Genomic DNA, 20,321 nt, shown 5'->3' on the forward strand with positions numbered 1-20,321 from the left:
CCTTTTCAAAGCAAATTAAACAGTAATAATATTCAAGTTTCTCAAATCGTCCTTCTGGTATGTCAATCGTTATTTGAGTTTTTTTGTTTCTTAACTGTTTTTTAATTTCTTGTCTTAATCTTAATTACTATATCTTTCAGTTATTGTTCTACTAGCATGGTGACGACGCATTTGAAAGTACTTCAAGCGTTAATAATGATTACAAAATAAAAGCTTTTTTTTTGAATTATAATAATATTTTATTTATAGTAAGTAAAAATGAATATAATAATCATGTAACAACTTTTAGTTTATTTTCTACACAAGCTTTATATTTAGGATGTATATCAACAATAAGATAAATGTAAGTTTTTGTTATCAAAGTACATGAATTTTTTTTAACTTATATAAAAATTTTATTATAACCAGTTTAAAGAAAACTAGTTTAAAATATCAAACCATCTAGTAAATGGTTATTGTGCTCTATTCTTGTACGCGCCAAGGTTGAGCACTACTGAACATTTGTTTTTATAATGTGTTTTTTTTTTTTGTCTTAATTTTGTAATAAAGTTACAAAAAGTAATAACTTCTTAATGCTAAACAAAAGTTATTATGATAAATTAATGTATTTTAAAGAAATTTAATACTTTATATTACATTAAGGTCAAAAAACATCAAGCTCCAACGTACTATTCGTGGATACAGAAAGAGTGGCTATCAACGGAGTTTTCAGTTACATTAAAGCAAGATATTATTCGATTCGTAGTGACCTGTATACACCCAACTAATGATCTTCTTGCCTCTGACGTAGTTCCTAGGTTATAAGTTTTACTACATCTTAAATATTTTTTGAATTTTAAGTTGATGTTAGGTAATTACTAACTAGTTAATAACAGGTACGAGTTTTTGAAACTTCTTCTGATTTACGAACCTCCACAAAGCCAAAACTTAACTGCTTTGACATGGGACTGGTATTTTTCAACGAATAGTAAACAAATTATGGATGTTGAGCCTGGGGCACTATTAATGGCTAGAAGTGCCCCAAACCTTAGTTTCAACATTGTAGTTGGCATGTGCAAGTATCTAAAGTACGAGTTTCCACCCAGTTTGTATAATCTGGTCAGTTTAATAGTTTTGATGAATAAAAATAAAGGATTTTAAATTAGTTTGACATATGTTAAATAGCTAATACTTCCATAATAAATAAATGTACTAATATGTCTACATTTTAAAAGAAGTAAACTATTTTGATGTAAGTTATACTTCTATGTAAATTATAAAACTGCTTCACATATGTCAACTTAAGATTTTCATAGAGTTAAAGTGAACACTTTTTTGGTGTACTGTAGTCTCTGATATCTATAACATTTTGAAGCTTTTTAAAATAATGGTTTTACTGTTATATATTACAAAAAATATATTTACATTAGTCTATGAATATTTTCTAACAAAATACGGCAAGTCAATACAACTGTAATTTAAATTAATTTCATAAGTAACATAATATAAATAAATTCAAAAAATTCATGAATTAAAACTAATTTTATTTATACAGAATGTTTTTTTCTTGATAAACTTAAGATAAATTGTATTAGATATTAAAAAATATTAATATTGCATCAGGTACTTAAAATTTGTTGTAAAAGTATAATATTTAGTTTATTAAAGACACATTTTTAATAACTCTAATAATTTTTTGAATGATCTTTTAAATAGAAGTTTTTTACAGTTAAAGTGTTGACAATTACTGTTATGTAGAAAATGCAAAGGCAAAAATTAAAGTTATAATAAAAATAATACACAGGTTAGTTTAAAAAAAATATCTACATTTTTTATTTAACATGCGATTTAATTATAACTTTTCAGCTTAACAATGGTATTCAAACGACTCTAGATTTTATTATGAAGCTCCAGGTTTTGAAAAATATTCAGCCTATACTTCATACAGTTCAGAATTTTTCCAGAAGTAATGACGAAATTACTCAACTTGTGAGAACAGTTTTTGGGAAGCACTACAACTTTGATAATCACGGTAGTGATTTTATTTATTAGATTGAGTTTTTCTACATGATAAAAAAAATCTAGTTGTTGTATTCACTTAACTTGATAATTTTTAATGTATGGAAAATATAGTTAAACATTTTTATTCACTGTATTTAATTTGTAGTGCAGTAAAATACTTTTAAATTAATAAGTAGTTAAAGAAAATTATATTACTCATCTTTTTTTTATTTAATCCAAAATGTTTTAGATGTAATTAACTTGCTACTTTATCAAGCAACTCCGGCTTTTTATAGCATAAGTGTTCAATAATAGTAGTATTTGTAGTTTTTTAGCTGCCTAACAAAATATGACATATGTCTTCAAAAGCATATATATGATTTTAATTTAAGTCTTTTTAAGAGGAATTGACTGCTTTTCTAACTATAATTCTATATAAACTATGATTAAAACAATGTAGATCTACATTCTTATAAATTTTTGTAACTTAATTTGTTATTAAAATTTCTATTAAAAGCTTAAATAACTGTCACTAGAGCAAATCATTATATTTCTATCAATAACTATGGTACTACAAAGCTAATGCAAAGATTTTTAAAGCTCAGGATAGTTTTTGCTTCAGTTTCACCTGATTCTGGTGTGTATTTTGACTATTTAAGTTATAATTTATTTTATATTTAAAGAATTTAAGATATCAATTTGAACTATCAATTAAAATATTGCAGTGGAGCTACCACTATTGAAGTAATAATTAGTTAAAGAGCTTAACCCTTTAGCTCCGGTTTCTTTTTTTTGGTTCAAAGAGTAACAGCAATATAAAGTATAAGATCAAGAATTAAAAAACGAAATTTAAAATAGTTATTCTTTTAATTGTAATAGTTGAAGATTTAGGGTACAATAAATATATACCCATTGAATTTTTAACACTACTGAAAATAGGAACAGTGTAGAAGTAGTGCAATAAATGTTTGATTGATTAAAAGCTTCAATTTAAATATCTCAAAATAATACAAAAACTATTTGAAACTATTGACGTATATAATTGTAAGTATTCTGAAAAAATCTGTATGACTTTTGTATAAAAAAGTTAGTTCAAATACGTTTTTATTTAAGATATTTTAACAGAATATAAATATAGTAATATACACTTATTGGACATTTATGAGATAAATGTTAATGTAAAGTGTTAGTAGTATTTTAAATATAAACCGTTTTTTCTTGTAAAATTATTCAAGCACTAAAGTTTTTAGCTATAAAAAAGCACCCTAAAGTATATTTTGATAAATAGTTTGTTGTTTTATTACACCCTTTAAAATTAAAGATAAATTTTTGATTAAAAAAAAGTTAATAAAATAAAAGTACTTTTTTTAATTTACTTAAGTTTAACACCAAGTTATGAAATACGTTTTATAAAAAAGTTAAGGGCATAGGGGGAAACACCATTTTTTTGAAATTTGTTCTTATTTTGTATAGTTTTTACTAAGCTACAAGATACTTTTTACAAATTTTAAAAGTTCAAATTAATTTTTTGAGATATAGCCGATCAAAGTCGGAGGCAACAATAGTATCCTTATGGGAGACGCAAACTATTTTATCAATTAACAACTATATTCCATAGTTTATTGCATATTATCTCAAAAATTCAAAACATATATTTATAATTTTCTATAAAACCTAATTAATAAGTAGCTTGACATAAATGTAGATGACATTATTTTATCTACAGATTAAGGCCATAGGGGGGGTCCGACATTTTTTTTTACAAAATTAACTATGCAGGGTTGCCAATTTTTAAAAATTACAAAAGTCAGGAAAAAATGGGGGGTTTTGAAAAAAAGTCAAGAAATTTGATAAAATTTAAACAAAAAAGTCAGATTTTGTCAGTTTAAATTTACAAAGTCCCTTATTTTCAAAAGCCTTCAAATTATAAAAATTAATTAAAAATCCTTAAAAGTCAGAAAAAAATTCAAACATTTTCCTAGAAATTTACAAAAATATTTAATATTATTTCCAATGCCTTCATCTGGTAAATATTAGTAAAGTTTCCTTTATAAAACTGCAAAAATTTTATATTAACATATTGAACAAGTACCCTACTTAAACAAGTACCCTACTTAAACAAGCAGATTTTGTAAGCTTTTTAGTATTGGTGATCTGTAGCAAGGACACTTCCATAGTGAAACTGTGATATATACACAAAAGTTTATCTTACATAATTTTAGAATCAAAGTGTTTTTTTTTTAAGTAAATTATTGAGTTCTTTATAATTAAGCAGTTAATTTAGTATTTTATAAAATAAGTTATAAAAGAGGTATATACGAAGATTAAGTTTACTTATTATTTGTATTTTTTGTAGAGTAACTTAAGTTTTTAAAGTAAATGAGAGTATATTTATTTGTTACAAGTTTTATACTAAATGATAAGAGAAAATATTTTATACAACATACATATAGTTTCCTTTTAAGTCTTTTTTTTACAGTTACTTAAGTATATTCTTTTTTAATTGATTTTTAATTTAAGGATTTTATGTTAAATAGTTTGGGTAGTATTTTATTAAACTAAGTGAACAATTTATATAAGTATAACATGTTTAGATATTTTTAACTTCTAGGTTATTTTACAACTTATATGCTAAGTCTGACTAAAGTTTACTTTTTTAGTTATATAAATAGCTTATTACTGGTACTACCAGCAGATGAAAGCGATTTAAATAAAATGAGGCAAATGATTTTAACTGCCAAGAAAAAGCGGGATGCAGACCAGATGAAGGATACTTTCATTAGATGAAGAGGTTGAAGTGCTAATAAAAAAACGGAGAAAATAAATTTTAGTACATAAATTAAAAAAAAAAACAGTATTTGATTAAGTTATTTATTGTTTTAAGTTTTCAACTGTAAAAGTTCGTTATTGTTTTAAGATTTTAGTTGTGAAAGTTCGTTATTAATTAAAGGTTTTAATTGTAAAATTCCTTATATGTCGTTTGTTTATCTAGATACATTTATGCTAGGAAATGCTAAAAAAATGTGTCTTTTTTCAGACAAGCTGTGTTTATAAGGTAATAATACAAGTATTTTGCTGATAGAGTTGTTTATTACAAATACATCAATCATACACAGTTGGTTCAAGTGATGTACTGGAAGTTTGATGATTGAATTCAGCAAAAAACTGTTGTTTTTAACCTGTATTAAAATTAGATTGAAAGCTTTATATAGTTTCAAGTGTTAGATTATGTATTTTAGAATTAGTTTAATTTAAGAGTTTGATTTAGAAAAGTCAGGAAAATTTTGGTAAAAAGTCAGGAAATTTTTCTCAGCTTGATCCGTGGCAACCATGACTATGGCTTTTATATGTAAGCTTTAAATACAAACTTACAAACTACAAGCTAGTTTTTATAGAATTCAAAAATATCATTTAACTTTTGAGATATTTTATTTTTTGTAAAAATTTTCCGATACAAACATATGGACTGCAAATTTTTCGGGGTAAATTTTCTCGGAAATAGAAAAAATCACTAAAAATCTAAAAAAACTAAAACAGCAAAAAAAGACTATTATATTTAAAATATATCTCCTCCTTCATTTTTCAAGCAATCTTCTTCAAATTTTCAGGAAATGTCTTTATATTAAAAGGAAAAAACGTTACTTTAGAATTTTAATAATGTAAAAAAAGTAAAATTTTATCAAAAAAAAAAAATTGTTTATTTTTCCAAAAAAAAAAAATTTACTTTTTTTAATTCCAGAGTAACGTTTTTTGTTATTGTTAAAAGATTAGACTGTGAAAGTTTGAAGAAGATTGCTTAAAAAAAATGTAGGAGGAGATAGATTTTAAATATAATAGTCTTTTTTTGCTGTTTTAGTTTTCCCTTTCCATAGGGAACCTATTATGCGGAACGACTTTGACTAGTAATATCTCAAAAAGTAATTTGAATTTTTTAAAACAATATAAAACATCTTCAAGCTTAGAAAAAACTCTTTAGATAAATCAACTTGTAAAAAACATGACTTACCCCCCCTATGGCCTTAACATTGCTTTTTGATTGAATTCCAAACTTAGATTTTTAAATATTTAAGGTTCAGTACCTCTGCAATTTAATCAGTCACCATTGTTACAAGTTCTAGATCAAGGTAATCAAGATAAAAGACCTTCCAGTTCGCCAATTCAAGATCAACGTTAGTTTTATTTTATATTAGTAAAAAACATTACAAAAGCCTTTTATTGAGTACTATATTAATTTTGTATTAGTTGTTTTCACGATTAAGAACAAGAAGTAAATTTAATTCTTATAAGCTAAACGATTTTAATCATCGTAAAACAGTTCTTTAGTTTGTAAATGCTTTTAATACCTATAACTTTGTATTATAATTTTCAGCAGGTGAAGAAAGTGATCCAGCAGAATTCTCCAGCGACGAAGATACAGGTTTCTAATTTATTTTGATAAAACGTTGATTATTTTTTATAAAAATAGTCTGAAAATTGGTACTTTTGGAATTAACTATAAATTGGTCCAAAGTTAATGACTGAAGTTTCATGTAGTTTGTTTAGTTACTAACTTGAGAAGATTACAAAAATTTATACTAATATTTAATTTTTATTTAAAATATATGTGTATAGTTTTTTATAGAAACTTAAAAAGTTTCAAGTAGGTGTCTTATTTAGGTTAAACTGAAAAGTTTACTGGTATGTACTATTACAAATGTACTATAAAGTAACTTTGTTATAGCTGTACTTACTAACTTATCTACAACTATTTTTCAAATAAAATCTAGTCTAACTTTCCACCATTATATTGTTTAAGCAAAATTTTAAAGTATAGTTTAAAAATAAATTAAGACTAATATTTTGATAAATAAAGTTTTTTTTGATAAATTTTTTCTATAGTTTTAAAAGTTAAATTTGATCATAGTTTATTAATTATCGTTCAACTAGTTTATATAAATATCTTCTACAGATATTAAACAAGAACAAGGTACAGAACCAAGAGATACTAATCATTTTCCTGATGATAACATAGAACATCTTGAAGCTTTACCAAAGTATTTATTTATTTCCTAGAAAATATTTTTTTTGACTTAATTAATACTTTCAACATTAAAATCGTGATTATAAATTTTAAAAAAATATAAAATAACTTTTTTGATAACTTAACATTTTTTATTGCACAAATTATTCATTTATATCAATAACTAGACCTGAATTTTAAACAGTTTACCAGATGATAAACAACTATTAAAACTACTTAAAGATTTTCAACTTCCATTGGATATTTCTAATGAAAAAGATGACGATAGCAGAGAACAAATGATAAGCATTTGCAAGCAAGCTGAAAATACTTTTGTTCGTCTTATTATAGACTAAATTTATTCAGAAAAATTCAAGATTTTGAAATTACAGTTCATATAAACAGTTTATATTTTTAATAGTTAATAAGAAAAAGGATATGTACGATGTGGTTAACTTTGAAGCAAGGTCTTCATATCATATTTTTTACTTAACCAATTTGTACGTTCATTTTATTGATTTGTTTGCAATCAGTTAATAAAACTAGCAACAATACAACATTTAACTTTTACAAACACGACAAACTGTTGAAACTAAAAATGAGTGCATTTTTCTACACATAAATATTTTATATTCAATCAAACACTAAGTTGTTAAAACTTAATCTGTTAGCTAGGCTAGCTTTGTTTTTTTTTTTGTTTTAGTCGAGTGGAGGTAAGATGTATGTACTTAGAAAAATTTTTAAAGCTGAAAAGTTTTAACTTGGGCTCGTATTAGACATTTATAAAACCAAGTTTTTTATTCTAGTTCATTATTTAATCTTTTAATTGTAGGTTATTGGTTACTAAATACTTTAAAAGCCTTTGTAAATAACTACAAAATTTTTTCTTATTTCAAGCTTTGATATATTTTTTATGAAACAAATATAACAGGTAAATTGGAATAGTAATCAAGAAAAAGGTTTTGCGAGATGTCTCATTAACTTGCATAAGACTCAACTAAAGAAACTAAATTTTGAACAATTAAGTGAAAGTTGCTCACCGTAAGTCATTGGTCTTAAAGTTAAAAAAAAGTTAAGTTATAAAAGTAAAATAAATAGTGATTAATGATTATATTGAAATATAACTTCTGCAATAACTTATTTTGGCTATAAAAGCTTGCGAAAGTTTTTATACCTTAATTCCTCATTCCACCAAAACTTTACAACTTGAAAATTTTGTAACTTGAAAACTCTTTGGCGTTGAGAAAAATTTTACAATAAATTTATGTATATATTAACAAAAAAAACAGATTTGTGAGCAGTTTTCAGAAGAAGAGCATTTACCAGGTGTACAAAAGCGTGCTGACAAGTTTCAAAAAACGCAAGGAGGACACTGATGCAACAAACAGATTTAAAAAGTGGCAAAATATTTTGGTGGCTATGCGTGAAACAGACCGATTTACTAGCAGTCTATTACTTTTCTGTCTTTCAATTCAGTTAGCTTTTTTACTTACAGTGATTAAAACTATTGTAACTTTAAAACTAAAACTTAAAATAGTATAGCTAAAGCTGTAAGTTATGCAATTTTAAGTATAATGTTCGTATTTTTTTGTATCATTATTATATTTTTAATTTATGCTTGTACCATAAAGAAAGCCATCAAAGCAACCGATAGACGGCAGGTTGTTGTACAGAATGTTTGCTAAACACACGATACTTGGTGAAATATCGAAATGTTTAATCGACGACTTTCAGTTTATGGAAAGAGAACAGCCTGTTTTACTAGTGCACATGGTTCCTTATTTATACAAAACTGTTAGTATTTTTTTCTTTCTTTGAAATAAATTTTACAAAATTTTAACATTCTTTATTAGTATTTGTTATAAAAATAATGCCAGAATAACTTTTCAGTATACTTTTTTTACTTGTCAAGTTGAATTTTATAGAAACATAAAAAGTTGTTCACAAAATGTTATAATTTTTTTATAAGTATTTAATTATAATTGCTATCAATTTAAATAATAACTTTGTTGTATAGTTGTATGTTAAACCATAGTTTTTAAACTTTAAATCGTTACTAAAAATTACACCAAGGCTTTTTTTTGTGAAATAAAAAATAATTATTGTGATTAACAGATTTATTCTATTATAAAGGGAGAAAATGACAGAATTTTTTTTTTTTAATTTATAAATAAAAGTTATTTTATTTATTTTTTGAAACAGAGTTCTACAGTTTCAAATCAGTAATATTTCTAGTGTCAACCTATAAAACACTTATAATTGTATTTTTTTAAATTTTTGCTAGTTATGCATACCAAAACTGCTCAGTGATAAATTTTATCTCTTTAAATGTTATTTTTGTAAATTTAGTTTCGTGTTGAGCTAGTGGACAGTAAGGATTGTCATCAGTTTATCAAATGCGTTGTTGGCGCTATATATCCAAAAAAACTCGAACAGCTACAGTTTTCAATCATGTGTGGTGAGCTTATAATGACCACTGAAGATAAAGCCATGCAAACTTTGGGTTAGTTAATTCAAACTTTTTATTAATAAATACACCCATTATTTACAGTATGTAATAATTTATATTTGAATACGTTTATACTAGACAATATTTGTTTTATTTCGAATAAAGCATTAAATGTTACTTAAATTTAACTAAGATACTTATTTGTTAAAGTATTAAGTCGACTTCTTCTATTGATATTTTTGTAGTTATTATACATATTTACACATGTACCTTTGCGTAATTTAATGCTTGTTACGTTTAAATTTTGTTATTAAACATAAGCCATTTTTTTCTCATTTTGTGTTTTCTGTTTAAGTGACTCCGGTTTTGATCTAATATTGCACAATAAACAATAATTAAGATTATAAGGTGTACGTTCACATAAAACTAGTTTTTGTAAACAGCTTCTAGCTTATAATACTTTGTCTTGCTTTTTTTTCCTTTGGTTATATCATCATTTTTTTGACTAACCTATTCAAAAAGCATTTTTTTTTTTTTTTAAACTTTATAAAACACTTTTAGAGAAAATAAAGTAATGGAAAAAGTCAGTTATTGGTATAGTTCTTATTTTAGTTTTTAAGACCTCGCTCTTTTGTAGAGGCTAATTGAAAATGGTCAATAAATATAAGTTGTTTTGATTTTTAGTTTTTTGTGTAAATTTTGAACCAGTGACTAAATGTGCAATTGTACTTATTTTAAAACAGTCCATCGTTTATTTTGTAGTTGTATATATATATGTATAGAATTAAGTTATTTAACTTAATAAATTAAATTTTTCACACTGAGCCCACCTTGAGGGCTTTATTATTAAAAAGGTTTATTTAAAGATGCAAAACTCAAAGGACTCAAGTTTCGTGACTATTCACTCATCAGCTTCAAAACAAGTTAAAACAAAAGCACAAAACAAAATCACTAATGAAAGTTAAAAAAATTTTTACATAAATAGATTTTGACGTAATTTTGAAACTATCAAAAATCATGCAAAACGGCTTGTGCAAAAATTAATTTACCAATCAACAATAAACTGGCAAAAATTCATACAACTTCAGTGAGTAACTATATATTAGGACAGATAATTGAAAAAGATAAAGATAAAATTAAGATGCAAATTGAAATTTAGGTTTTTTTAAGATGAAATTAAAACTTGTTAAACTTTAAAAGCGACTTTTTATATGTCTACAAGACGATACAAACTCGCTTCTTTTGTTTAGGCATCTCTTGTCTTTCAGTGCATATACAACGGCTGATGCTTCTTTGAGACACAGCCTACATATTGGGCTATTGCCGTCGGCTATAGGCTGTGCCCTTTTTATAACTTCCTAGGATATTTCGAAGTCAATGCCGCTGCGCTTTAAGCCACAAACATACTTCGAAAGTTCAGTGTCATTTTCATATATGCCGCCTTTAAAAGATTTTTTATGATTGGCATACCTGAATCTAAACTGAGTCGAGCACAAGCCGACATAGAACCTCGTCTTAACGCCAGAGTTAACGCAAGTTCAAAGTCAATGTGGCTGCGCTGGTAGCTGTAAATATAATTTGAAAGGGGGTAATTGCCGTTCAGAGAACATCGTCTACAAGGCCACAGTTAACTCTGGCGTTGAGACGAGGTTCTATGTCGGCTTGTGCTCGACTCAGTTTAGATTCAGGTATGCCAATCATAAAAAATCTTTTAAAGGCGGCATATATGAAAATGACACTGAACTTTCGAAGTATGTTTGTGGCTTAAAGCGCAGCGGCATTGACTTCGAAATATCCTGGGAAGTTATAAAAAGGGCACAGCCTATAGCCGACGGCAATAGCCCAATATGTAGGCTGTGTCTCAAAGAAGCATCAGCCGTTGTATATGCACTGAAAGACAAGAGATGCCTAAACAAAAGAAGTGAGTTTGTATCGTCTTGTAGACATATAAAAAGTCGCTTTTAAAGTTTAACAAGTTTTAATTTCATCTTAAAATAACCTAAATTTCAATTTGCATCTTAATTTTATCTTTATCTCTTTCAATTATCTGTCCTAATATATAGTTACTCACTGAAGTTGTATGAATTTTTGCCAGTTTATTGTTGATTGGTAAATTAATTTTTGCACAAGCCGTTTTGCATGATTTTTGATAGTTTCAAAATTACGTCATAATCTATTTATGCAAAAAATTTTTTAACTTTCATTAGTGATTTTGTTTTGTGCTTTATTTTAAACTTGTTTTAAAGCTGATGAGTGAATAGTCACGAAACTCGAGTCCTTTGAGTTTTGCATCTTTAAATAAACCTTTTTAATATATTTATATAAGGTTATTATTCAAACTTCAACACCTTCTACTGAGCCCACTTGAAGGGCTTTTAAATAATTTATTGAAATGTACGATTTTAAAAATACTGGTACATATGTTTCATAAGACTAGACGCCTTAATCATCAGCCAGTTTAATATAAAATAAAAAGCACTTTACTAAACATAGATGCGAAAAATATACAAAAAAACAAAAAAAGAGTATATATACTTGACTGATGATTAAGGCGTCTAGTCTTATGAAACATATGTACCAGTATTTTTAAAATACTGGTAGTGTAAAAGGTGTTCAAGCTTGAATAATAACCTTATTTTATTTATATATATATATAAATTATTTTTGTTTCATAAGCAGTCCATTATTTTCTAATATATTTTACAATTTTTTTATGATTTATACACTTATTAAGCTTTATTTTTATTACTTATATCACAAAGTATGGAATAAATATTCTTGTTTATTTTTGATATTTGAACTATCTTATAAGGTACTATAGGACAGTACATTCAAAAAAAAGAGATATAACTGTTTAGTTTAACCTAGGTGTGGCCAGCGTATATTTTGTATTTTTTTTGCAAAATGAATGAAGTTAAACTATTTATAGAATATTTAAAAATTTGCCTAAATTAAATATTTAGTATACAGTAGTGTTTTTAGCAGTTTTTATAGTACAATTTTTTTTAACAACGCGACCGTCTTGAGATTTTTAAAATAAGTTCGGGTCGCAAAAAACTTTCTGGATAATTTGACCCGCTGTCTAGAAGATTTGCTCAACCATACCATTTTTAGTAAATAAAATTAAACTTAAATGAGCACTACTTAGGTTTTATAATAAAATAAACGTGCTAGTATACTAAAATTAATCAAATAATGCTAAAATTCTTAAAATCATAGCCGCTGTCTTTAGCTATCAGACGTTTTAAACTTTTATTTTTTAAGGTCAATTTTGGTGTGTTTTAGATAAATGCTTACTTAGTTTTAAATACATAGTTGATTTTAAGCAAATTTTTGTTGATTATTTTTATTGATAATAATAAAAAAAAACGGTATAAATGTTGATTAAACAAACTTTTAAATGTTTACAATTTTAGTATGTTAAATAATCTTTTATATGACTTATAACATGTTTTTTTTCTTAACAGAAAAAAGTTTGGACTGGTCATCTTTTGAACAGTACTCGATTTGGAAATTGCTATTTTCCCATGATATTCCCCTTGATCCTGTTCTACCGCTGCTGGTGAAACTTGACGAGAATCACCATCCTGAGGCACTCACTAGTGTGCTGGCTATACTTAAACATGTTAAGTTAGTTTTGTTTGAACTTGATATCTTTTGTATTGCATTTTTTTAAACTGCATATTACTGCCTGATTTCAAAACTGTTTTTGAAATTTATAGTTTTTAGAAAAAAAATTTAACTTAAATTAGAACGTTTATATACAGATCACTCATATTGAATGTTTCAAAAGTTATTTAATATTTTAGTTTAGCCCTCTTCAAAATAAATTTGCTAAGACTGACTTTAAGTTTAATACTTAAAAAAAATAGTATAGTAAAAAATCATGTAACCATTAAAAATGAATATATTGTAAATTAGTTTTGAAATTTTTTTATAAAAACAATTCTTGCAACTCAAATAAAAATATCAAGCGTACACTTAAAAACTAAGGAGAATAAAAATTTCTGATAAAAATTATTTATATAACTTCTAGTTTGCACCTTTCATAATTGGTTTTATTTATTGTTTTTGGTTTTTATCTTGAAAGAATATTATAACTTAGTATTTATAGTATCTTGGAACTTACATAAAAACTTACAAAGCAAGATAAACTTAGAAATAAAAAGTGGACTTTTCATAAGACTTAGAAACAGTACATAATTCCTTAAGCATGTTCTGTTTATTTTATAAATTGGAAATTCAATAAAGTTTTGCGTACTAGTAGTACTGATGACAAGTTTTTTGCAGAAATGGTTGTAATGATATACACTGTTTATTATACTTTGTATTTAAGTTAGTCTATACCTTATAACAGACCAACGCAAACCATTCTCCGTCATATATTGACACGTAGATGTGTTAATGAAGATAAATTCACTTTGTCTTTATTACGTCATTGGGCAATGAATTATAGTAATGAGTTAGCTGCAAGCGTTTCAACATTGTTGACAAAACAGAACAAAATGCAAAATCCAACAAAAAGACCAATGAGATCAAGAATTCTAAAAGGAAGGTAATAAATACATATCTCAAGCTTTAGGCAGTTTTGTAAATTTATGCGTTTTTTACTTTTATGTTATTAAGCAAATTATTATCAATTTAGTTTTCATTTGTTTATGTAATTTAACTTGAATGCATTTGATTATTAAGAATTTTTTTTATTATAAAAGAATTACCTAAGTAAACGAGCTAATTTCATTTTTAATATTTTCAAAACGTTTAGTAATTTTTTTTTAAAGCAAATATTAAATAATGTTTTATCGCTTTTAAGACTTATCATTTTATAACAATATGGTTTTCATTGAAATGGAGCATTATAAATTTAATTTGAGTTGTCATTTTTTAGTTTCCGAGTCAGTATCAAATAGGTTTTGTTATTTATGTGCTAATCTAAAGTCGTTATTGACTATAGAATATGTATACTACAGTATTTAACTAGGACCTTTCACTTATGTTGATTAATTTAAAATATCTTATTTAAATAACTAATAATTTTTTATCTTATAATAAATTAAATTCAAACATTTATAATAAAAGAAATGTAATACCTTTATTTTAGAATAAAATCATTTTAAAGTATTACTTTATATGTTTTTAATTATTTGAATAATCTTTTTAGAAAATTATGAAACAGTGTGTAAGCTGAAATAGGAAATATTTAAACCAACTTTTGTTCTTTTCTTCTAGTTGATAAATAGACTTATAGCATTTACTAGTATGTAGAAGTTGTATAAGAAAGAACATATTTAAGGCCATAGGGGAAATATATCATCTTTTTCACAATTTAGTCTTATTTTATTAAGTTTTAATTAAACTACAAGTTGCTTTTTACAGATTTTTGAAACTTAAAAAAGTTTTTGAGATATAGCCGGTCAAAGTTGGAGTCTACAATAGGTTCCTTATGGGAGTCGCAAACTAAAACGGCGAATAACTAGAAATCACTAAAAATCTATCTTTTCCTACGATTTTTGAGATAAATACCTCAAACTTTTAAGATATGTACCTTGCAATCTTTAAAAAGTTTTGTAGGAACAAAAAAATCCATGACAAATTTTTTTTTTTGTTCATGTATTTAGTAAAGTTTTTATCTATTATTTTTTTTTAATTCATTCCGTAAAATTTTTCTAAATATTGCAAGGAACATTTCCTGAAAGTTTGAGGTATTTCTCCAAAAAAACGTAGAAGAAGATAGATTTTTCGTGAAATAGCCTTTTTTCGCGATTTTAGTTTGCGCCTTCCATAAGGAACTTATGGTTGCCTCTGACTTTGACCTGCTATATTTGAAAAAAAAAGTTAAAAATCTGTAAAAAGCATCTTAATGCTTAGTTAAAACTCTATAAAACTATATTAAATTATGAAAAAAATCTCTCCCCTATGCCCTAAATGTTTATATTTACTAAATTAACCTAATAAAATTTGTAGAAGTTCAAAGTCTAATTCAAGCTCAAATCAAAACACAATAAATGACATGTTGAAACATTTGGAAAGTTTAAGAAAATGCAATCTCTCTAAATCATGTAAATGTAAGTTTATCTTATTTAACTGTGTTAATAAAAGCGATTAAAATTAAGTTTAGCTTGTTTACTTGTATATCGTATCTTTAACTTCATATATATATTATCAATTTAATTGAGTATAAGAGGATTTTATTTGAATTTATATTTGTAGAATAACTTCTTATTTAGTTTATTAAATTTTCAAGGTTTAAATAATGAACGATCTGTAAAAATAATAACAGTTAATGAAACACGTAACAATGACCTACATAGCTCGACATCCCTCCTGGATCATTGAAGCACAAATATTTTTTTTAAGTAAATGCAATTCAAAAAAATACTATTTTTAAGACAGAATTAGACTCTAGAATAATTAAAATGAAATGTATATAGGTAGTCTGCCTATATAAGGATCGGACAGTTTATGATAAAAATTAGTAAAAACTGTTGAAAAAACATTAAAAATGACTGTCACAGTTTTTATTCAAATTGAATGATAAAAAAAATGTTTTTTTTTATAAAAAAAGATTTCATGCTGAGTTTTTTTTCAGTTTAAGGCGTTGTGACAGTTATTTTAATTGTTTTTCAATCAAATTTTATTGAGAATAGTTGAAAAGTTTTATTATAGCCTATTTTAAAAATTTAAAGGAATAATCTCAATTAAAAAGCTATTAAACGCACAAACAAATAGATAAAATTGTCTAGAAGTCTATGCTAAGTAGTGATGTACCGGACCTGGATCCGGACTTTTTTTTCAAACTAGGATCCGGCCGGAACCGGATCCGGATCTTTTTTTCATATCAAGATCTGGCCGGATCCGTTTATCAGACAACAGTGGCAATATCCGGCCGGATCCGGACCCGGATAGTGAGTCCGGTACATCAGTAGTTAGAAGACTCTTAGTTATTAATTTTTAATACAATTGCTATTATAAACTGACATTATGTTTTATTGATATTTATAAAAGATAAGCCTGAGTCAGAATGAGGTTTTAAAAAACTGAAAAAAAAAACTTTTATCTAATAATTAGTAGAACAGCTAGCCACAAGGTGAAAATTTTAGGTAATATTTACAGTTAACACTCTGAAATCAAGTTCTTGAACAAAGTTAACTAGAAAATCACAAAATATTGAAAACTGGATCAGCTCAAACTCATTCAAAATCTAAAAGAAAACTAGCCTTTATTTTAAAAAAAAAAATCTTAAAATTAGTCCCGAGTTTTTATAAAAAACTAAACTAGCCTGAAGCAGCCTAAGATTTTCAAAAATTTTCAAACTAGCAGGGCTGCCACTGTTTAGGTCAAAAAAAACTAGCTATAGTGAGTATAAACTAGCCTGAGTCAAAATGAGGATTTTTAAAACTGAAAAAATACTTTAATCTAATAAGCAGTAGAACAGCTGGCCATAAGATTGACAATTTGGTAGTAAAGTTTTTAATTTTACAACTAAAAAGTTGCATTTCTGAAATATTTATTTTATAGTTAAAATGTAAACAAATTTAAAATAGTCACGTGTACAAAATTAGCCAACCACGGTAGATGTTTAATTTTAACAGACGAATATGAGTCTTTTTAATTTACACAGAGTTTGTTTTTGAAAAAACACTTTTCTGTATGCTCTTTTTTACTAACTAGATCTGAATCGGCCGGATCTCTGTTAGGGTCCGGCCGGACCCGGATCCGGACTTTTTTTTTCAAATTAGAATGCGGCCGGATCCGGATTTTTTTTTTCAAATTAGGATCCGGCCAGAACCGGATCCGGATCTTTTTTCGTATCAAGATCCGGCCGGATCTGGATATCAGACAAAACTGGCAATATCCGGCCGGATCCGGACCCGGATAGTGAGTCCGGTACATCACTAATGCTAAGTCTATCCTTGTTAATTAGGAACACCCATCGTCCTTCGTGACTATTTACTTCACGTTCTAGCTTACCTGGCGCATTTATTCCTTAAGTACTTTGCAAGGGTAGCCACAAAATCAGAAAAATCTAAGAAAAAATGATAAAAGTCAGGAAGTTTGATATAAACATGCTCATAATAAGAAAGTTTATCTTCACTAAAAACTGCATTTTGCTAGTTTTATTTTCAAAAAAAATGCTTTTACAATTCATCTTCTATTTCAGGGTCTAATTGAATTTTTGGAAATTAAATCTTTCAAGTCTTTGTTTATGTAATTTTGAATCAGTTTTAATTGAGAATTTCATTTGGAAATTTCTTTCAGCTCGATCTGTGACACACCTGCTTGGCACATCATTTCTTTTCGTTAATGAAATATTAAGTATTTAAATTTTTTTATATTAAACATTTTGAAGTGATTCATTATGTTTAACTCAAATAACAAGAGTTGCTGAAAACTTCAGCTTGTGATCCTTAATTTAAAGTTTCACATCGAGTAATGTTAATTCAAGTTCTCAGACAAAAAAGTGTGAGACTGTTGAGGTGTGCAATAGAGTAATTAATAACCATTTAAATTATAATATTTAAAAATATCAATATGAGTTAATGCCAGCTTAAAATCAATTTTCTATTTCAAATAGTTTTCACGGAGGACTCGTTGTGTGCTGCTTTTTTCTACTTAAAAGATAATCTCGAATCATTCCAAGAAGATCACAAAGATCTTATAAAAGCCGTGCTTCCTGATGAAGATGACTCCGAATCACCGTTAGTTGTTTCAAATTGCATATCTTTTAATTAAAGTTTTACTTGAAATGTTAACAATTAACATTATATTGAAATGTACCATATTAAATACATATTTTATAGTAAATATTTTGGTAAAGCTAAAAAAACATTTAAATAAATCTTTTCAAACGTCAAATAAAAGTTAGCTTTTTTAAATAAAAATGTATAATCATTATAATGTTTTTATCTTATATATTTTTTTATTATTAATTTTTCTATCTAAATACTTCATTTATTGTTAAAAATATATTTTATGTATACTTATAAAAAAATGAAACTATTTAGAGTCTACAAGTCAAAGAAACGGAATAACAATCGTAAGAAAGTTTACCAAGAAGTTTCTGATGAAAGTGAACATTCGGTAATTAATTGAAACTTTTAGTGATCTTAACGATTTTAAACAAAGTTATTTTTAATTCTAGACAAAATAATTACTTGTTTGTTATGAAGAAAATTTTCATAAATACGGTGTTAAAAGATTTGAACGCTTGTTCACTGTATAACTTTTATTTAAGAAGAAGTATTTATTTAAGAAAATGTTTAAAAAAAATACAAGTGTTGATAGGAAGAAATAATACTTTGTTTTAAAAACAAAATATTTTTCTACAGAGTGAAGAAGAAAACAATATTCCGCCGAAAAAAAGAAAAAAGTTGAACAATTCGTCTAGCAGTAAACAAATAATAAAACTTTCTAGTAGCGAAAGTGATTAGACTTATTATTTTACAACATCATAGTTCACTATAAATGTAGATTAATTTTTTAACTGTCTTCGAGTTTGTATTCTTTTAATGTTGAAGCTATCGTTTTGAATAACTCGTTTCTTTAGCCCAATGAAAGAATTTATGTATTAGTTAATAAAACATATACAAACTTATTTTGCACTTTAATTGACTTACAATGTTGTTAGACTTCTAAAGTTGGAAAAAATAAATCCAAACAGAATATGTAATAATTATAGAATATATTATTAGTCCGTCTAAATAGAAATAAAAATATTTTAAAATTTTAGATCAATGAGAGTTTAATCAAACTCGCATTTTTAAACCAATAATACTTAACTTTGAAGTAAATATAAAAATGTTTTTATACACATGTTTCAACAATTTTCTTAAAAATAATTTAAATTTTATAAAGAAATTGGGCAAAATACGCGCTAAAATGGATAAGATTTGTTTTTATAACATCATTATAATTTCGTAAGTATACTATTTAAACTAAGGCAACACTGATATATTAAATAATAAATTTATTTTTAATTACTCTTAAAGTAATTTAACACACGGTTTCTATCTTTGCATCAGGGTTGGTATTAAGGTTATACGTATGTAATAGTACAGATTAACCTAATGTAAAATTATACATTCTTGGAAATTGTTTATATAATGGATATTTAAAACTATTTATAAAGTAAATTATCTTAAGTTCTTTGTATAATACAGTAAATTTAATTTGTATAATTTTTAAAGATAAAAAATCATCCAAACTTATTACTAAAAGCTAGGATTTTCTAACCTATCGTGTAAGTCTCCGACCTTGGTTTTAAGAAGAGAAGTTGCACCATAAAGGACTGTACATATGTTGCATACTTTCGAATTTATGTTTATTGCATACTTATTAAAGTACAGTGAACTGCCATCTTAGTACGCACTGCCGGTAGGATAACCGCTTTTTAGCCGAAAATCGTTTTGTTCCAATTTTTTTTTCTTTGAATTAATAAAACAAACTTTCAAGTAGTAATAGTTTTGTTTTAAATTTGGAAATATAATTAAAACTAAATGAACTAGAAAAAATTAAAGTTTTGAAATGTTAACAAAAATATGTTTATCAATGGGTGAACTTATATTGTTTTTTGACTAAGCAAGGATACCCTAGTTAAAGACAATAACAAACTGTATCTCAAAAAAAGTTTATACTAGAAACAAAGACACAAACTTTTAAAGTTAGTTCACTGAAGTAAAAAATCTAGATATAATGGGAGGACTAAAAAAATCGAAAATAACCTAACTTTTCTTTTTGCATTATCACTGACCCAATAAACACGAACTCAAAAATATATTTTTTTTATCGTTATAACTAGCCTGTTAAACTTTGTATTAATATACGTTAATAGATAAAAAAGAAGTTGTTGTGCTTTTAAACTTTTAAGTTAAGAAAAATGAGTCAGATTTTCCC

The 20,321-nt window shown here is 25.8% G+C and overlaps 1 protein-coding gene across 2 annotated transcripts in view; it reads left to right on the top strand.

The window, feature by feature from the left end:
* LOC145831445 (integrator complex subunit 3-like) overlaps positions 1-19,008 on the top strand; it is a 35,064-nt gene extending 16,056 nt beyond the window's left edge. The window contains exons 10-26 of one of the 2 annotated variants that reach the window (XM_082938709.1): positions 643-797; positions 876-1,098; positions 1,846-2,011; positions 6,051-6,149; positions 6,350-6,397; positions 6,929-7,013; positions 7,185-7,314; positions 7,911-8,020; positions 8,269-8,454; positions 8,611-8,773; positions 9,329-9,482; positions 12,896-13,058; positions 13,786-13,983; positions 15,393-15,493; positions 18,004-18,127; positions 18,434-18,509; positions 18,758-19,008. In XM_082938709.1, the coding sequence (XP_082794835.1) occupies positions 643-797; positions 876-1,098; positions 1,846-2,011; positions 6,051-6,149; positions 6,350-6,397; positions 6,929-7,013; positions 7,185-7,314; positions 7,911-8,020; positions 8,269-8,454; positions 8,611-8,773; positions 9,329-9,482; positions 12,896-13,058; positions 13,786-13,983; positions 15,393-15,493; positions 18,004-18,127; positions 18,434-18,509; positions 18,758-18,859 (2,283 nt within the window). In that variant the 3' untranslated portion in view covers positions 18,860-19,008. The remainder of the gene's footprint in view (positions 1-642; positions 798-875; positions 1,099-1,845; positions 2,012-6,050; positions 6,150-6,349; positions 6,398-6,928; positions 7,014-7,184; positions 7,315-7,910; positions 8,021-8,268; positions 8,455-8,610; positions 8,774-9,328; positions 9,483-12,895; positions 13,059-13,785; positions 13,984-15,392; positions 15,494-18,003; positions 18,128-18,433; positions 18,510-18,757) is intronic. The other variant, XM_082938717.1, reaches the window with a different exon arrangement.
* The last annotated feature ends 1,313 nt before the right edge of the window (positions 19,009-20,321 follow it).

The sequence above is a fragment of the Thalia democratica genome, chromosome 1 (genome assembly GCF_965202585.1).
Source record: "Thalia democratica chromosome 1, ktThaDemo2.hap1.1, whole genome shotgun sequence".
Lineage (NCBI taxonomy): Eukaryota > Metazoa > Chordata > Thaliacea > Salpida > Salpidae > Thalia > Thalia democratica.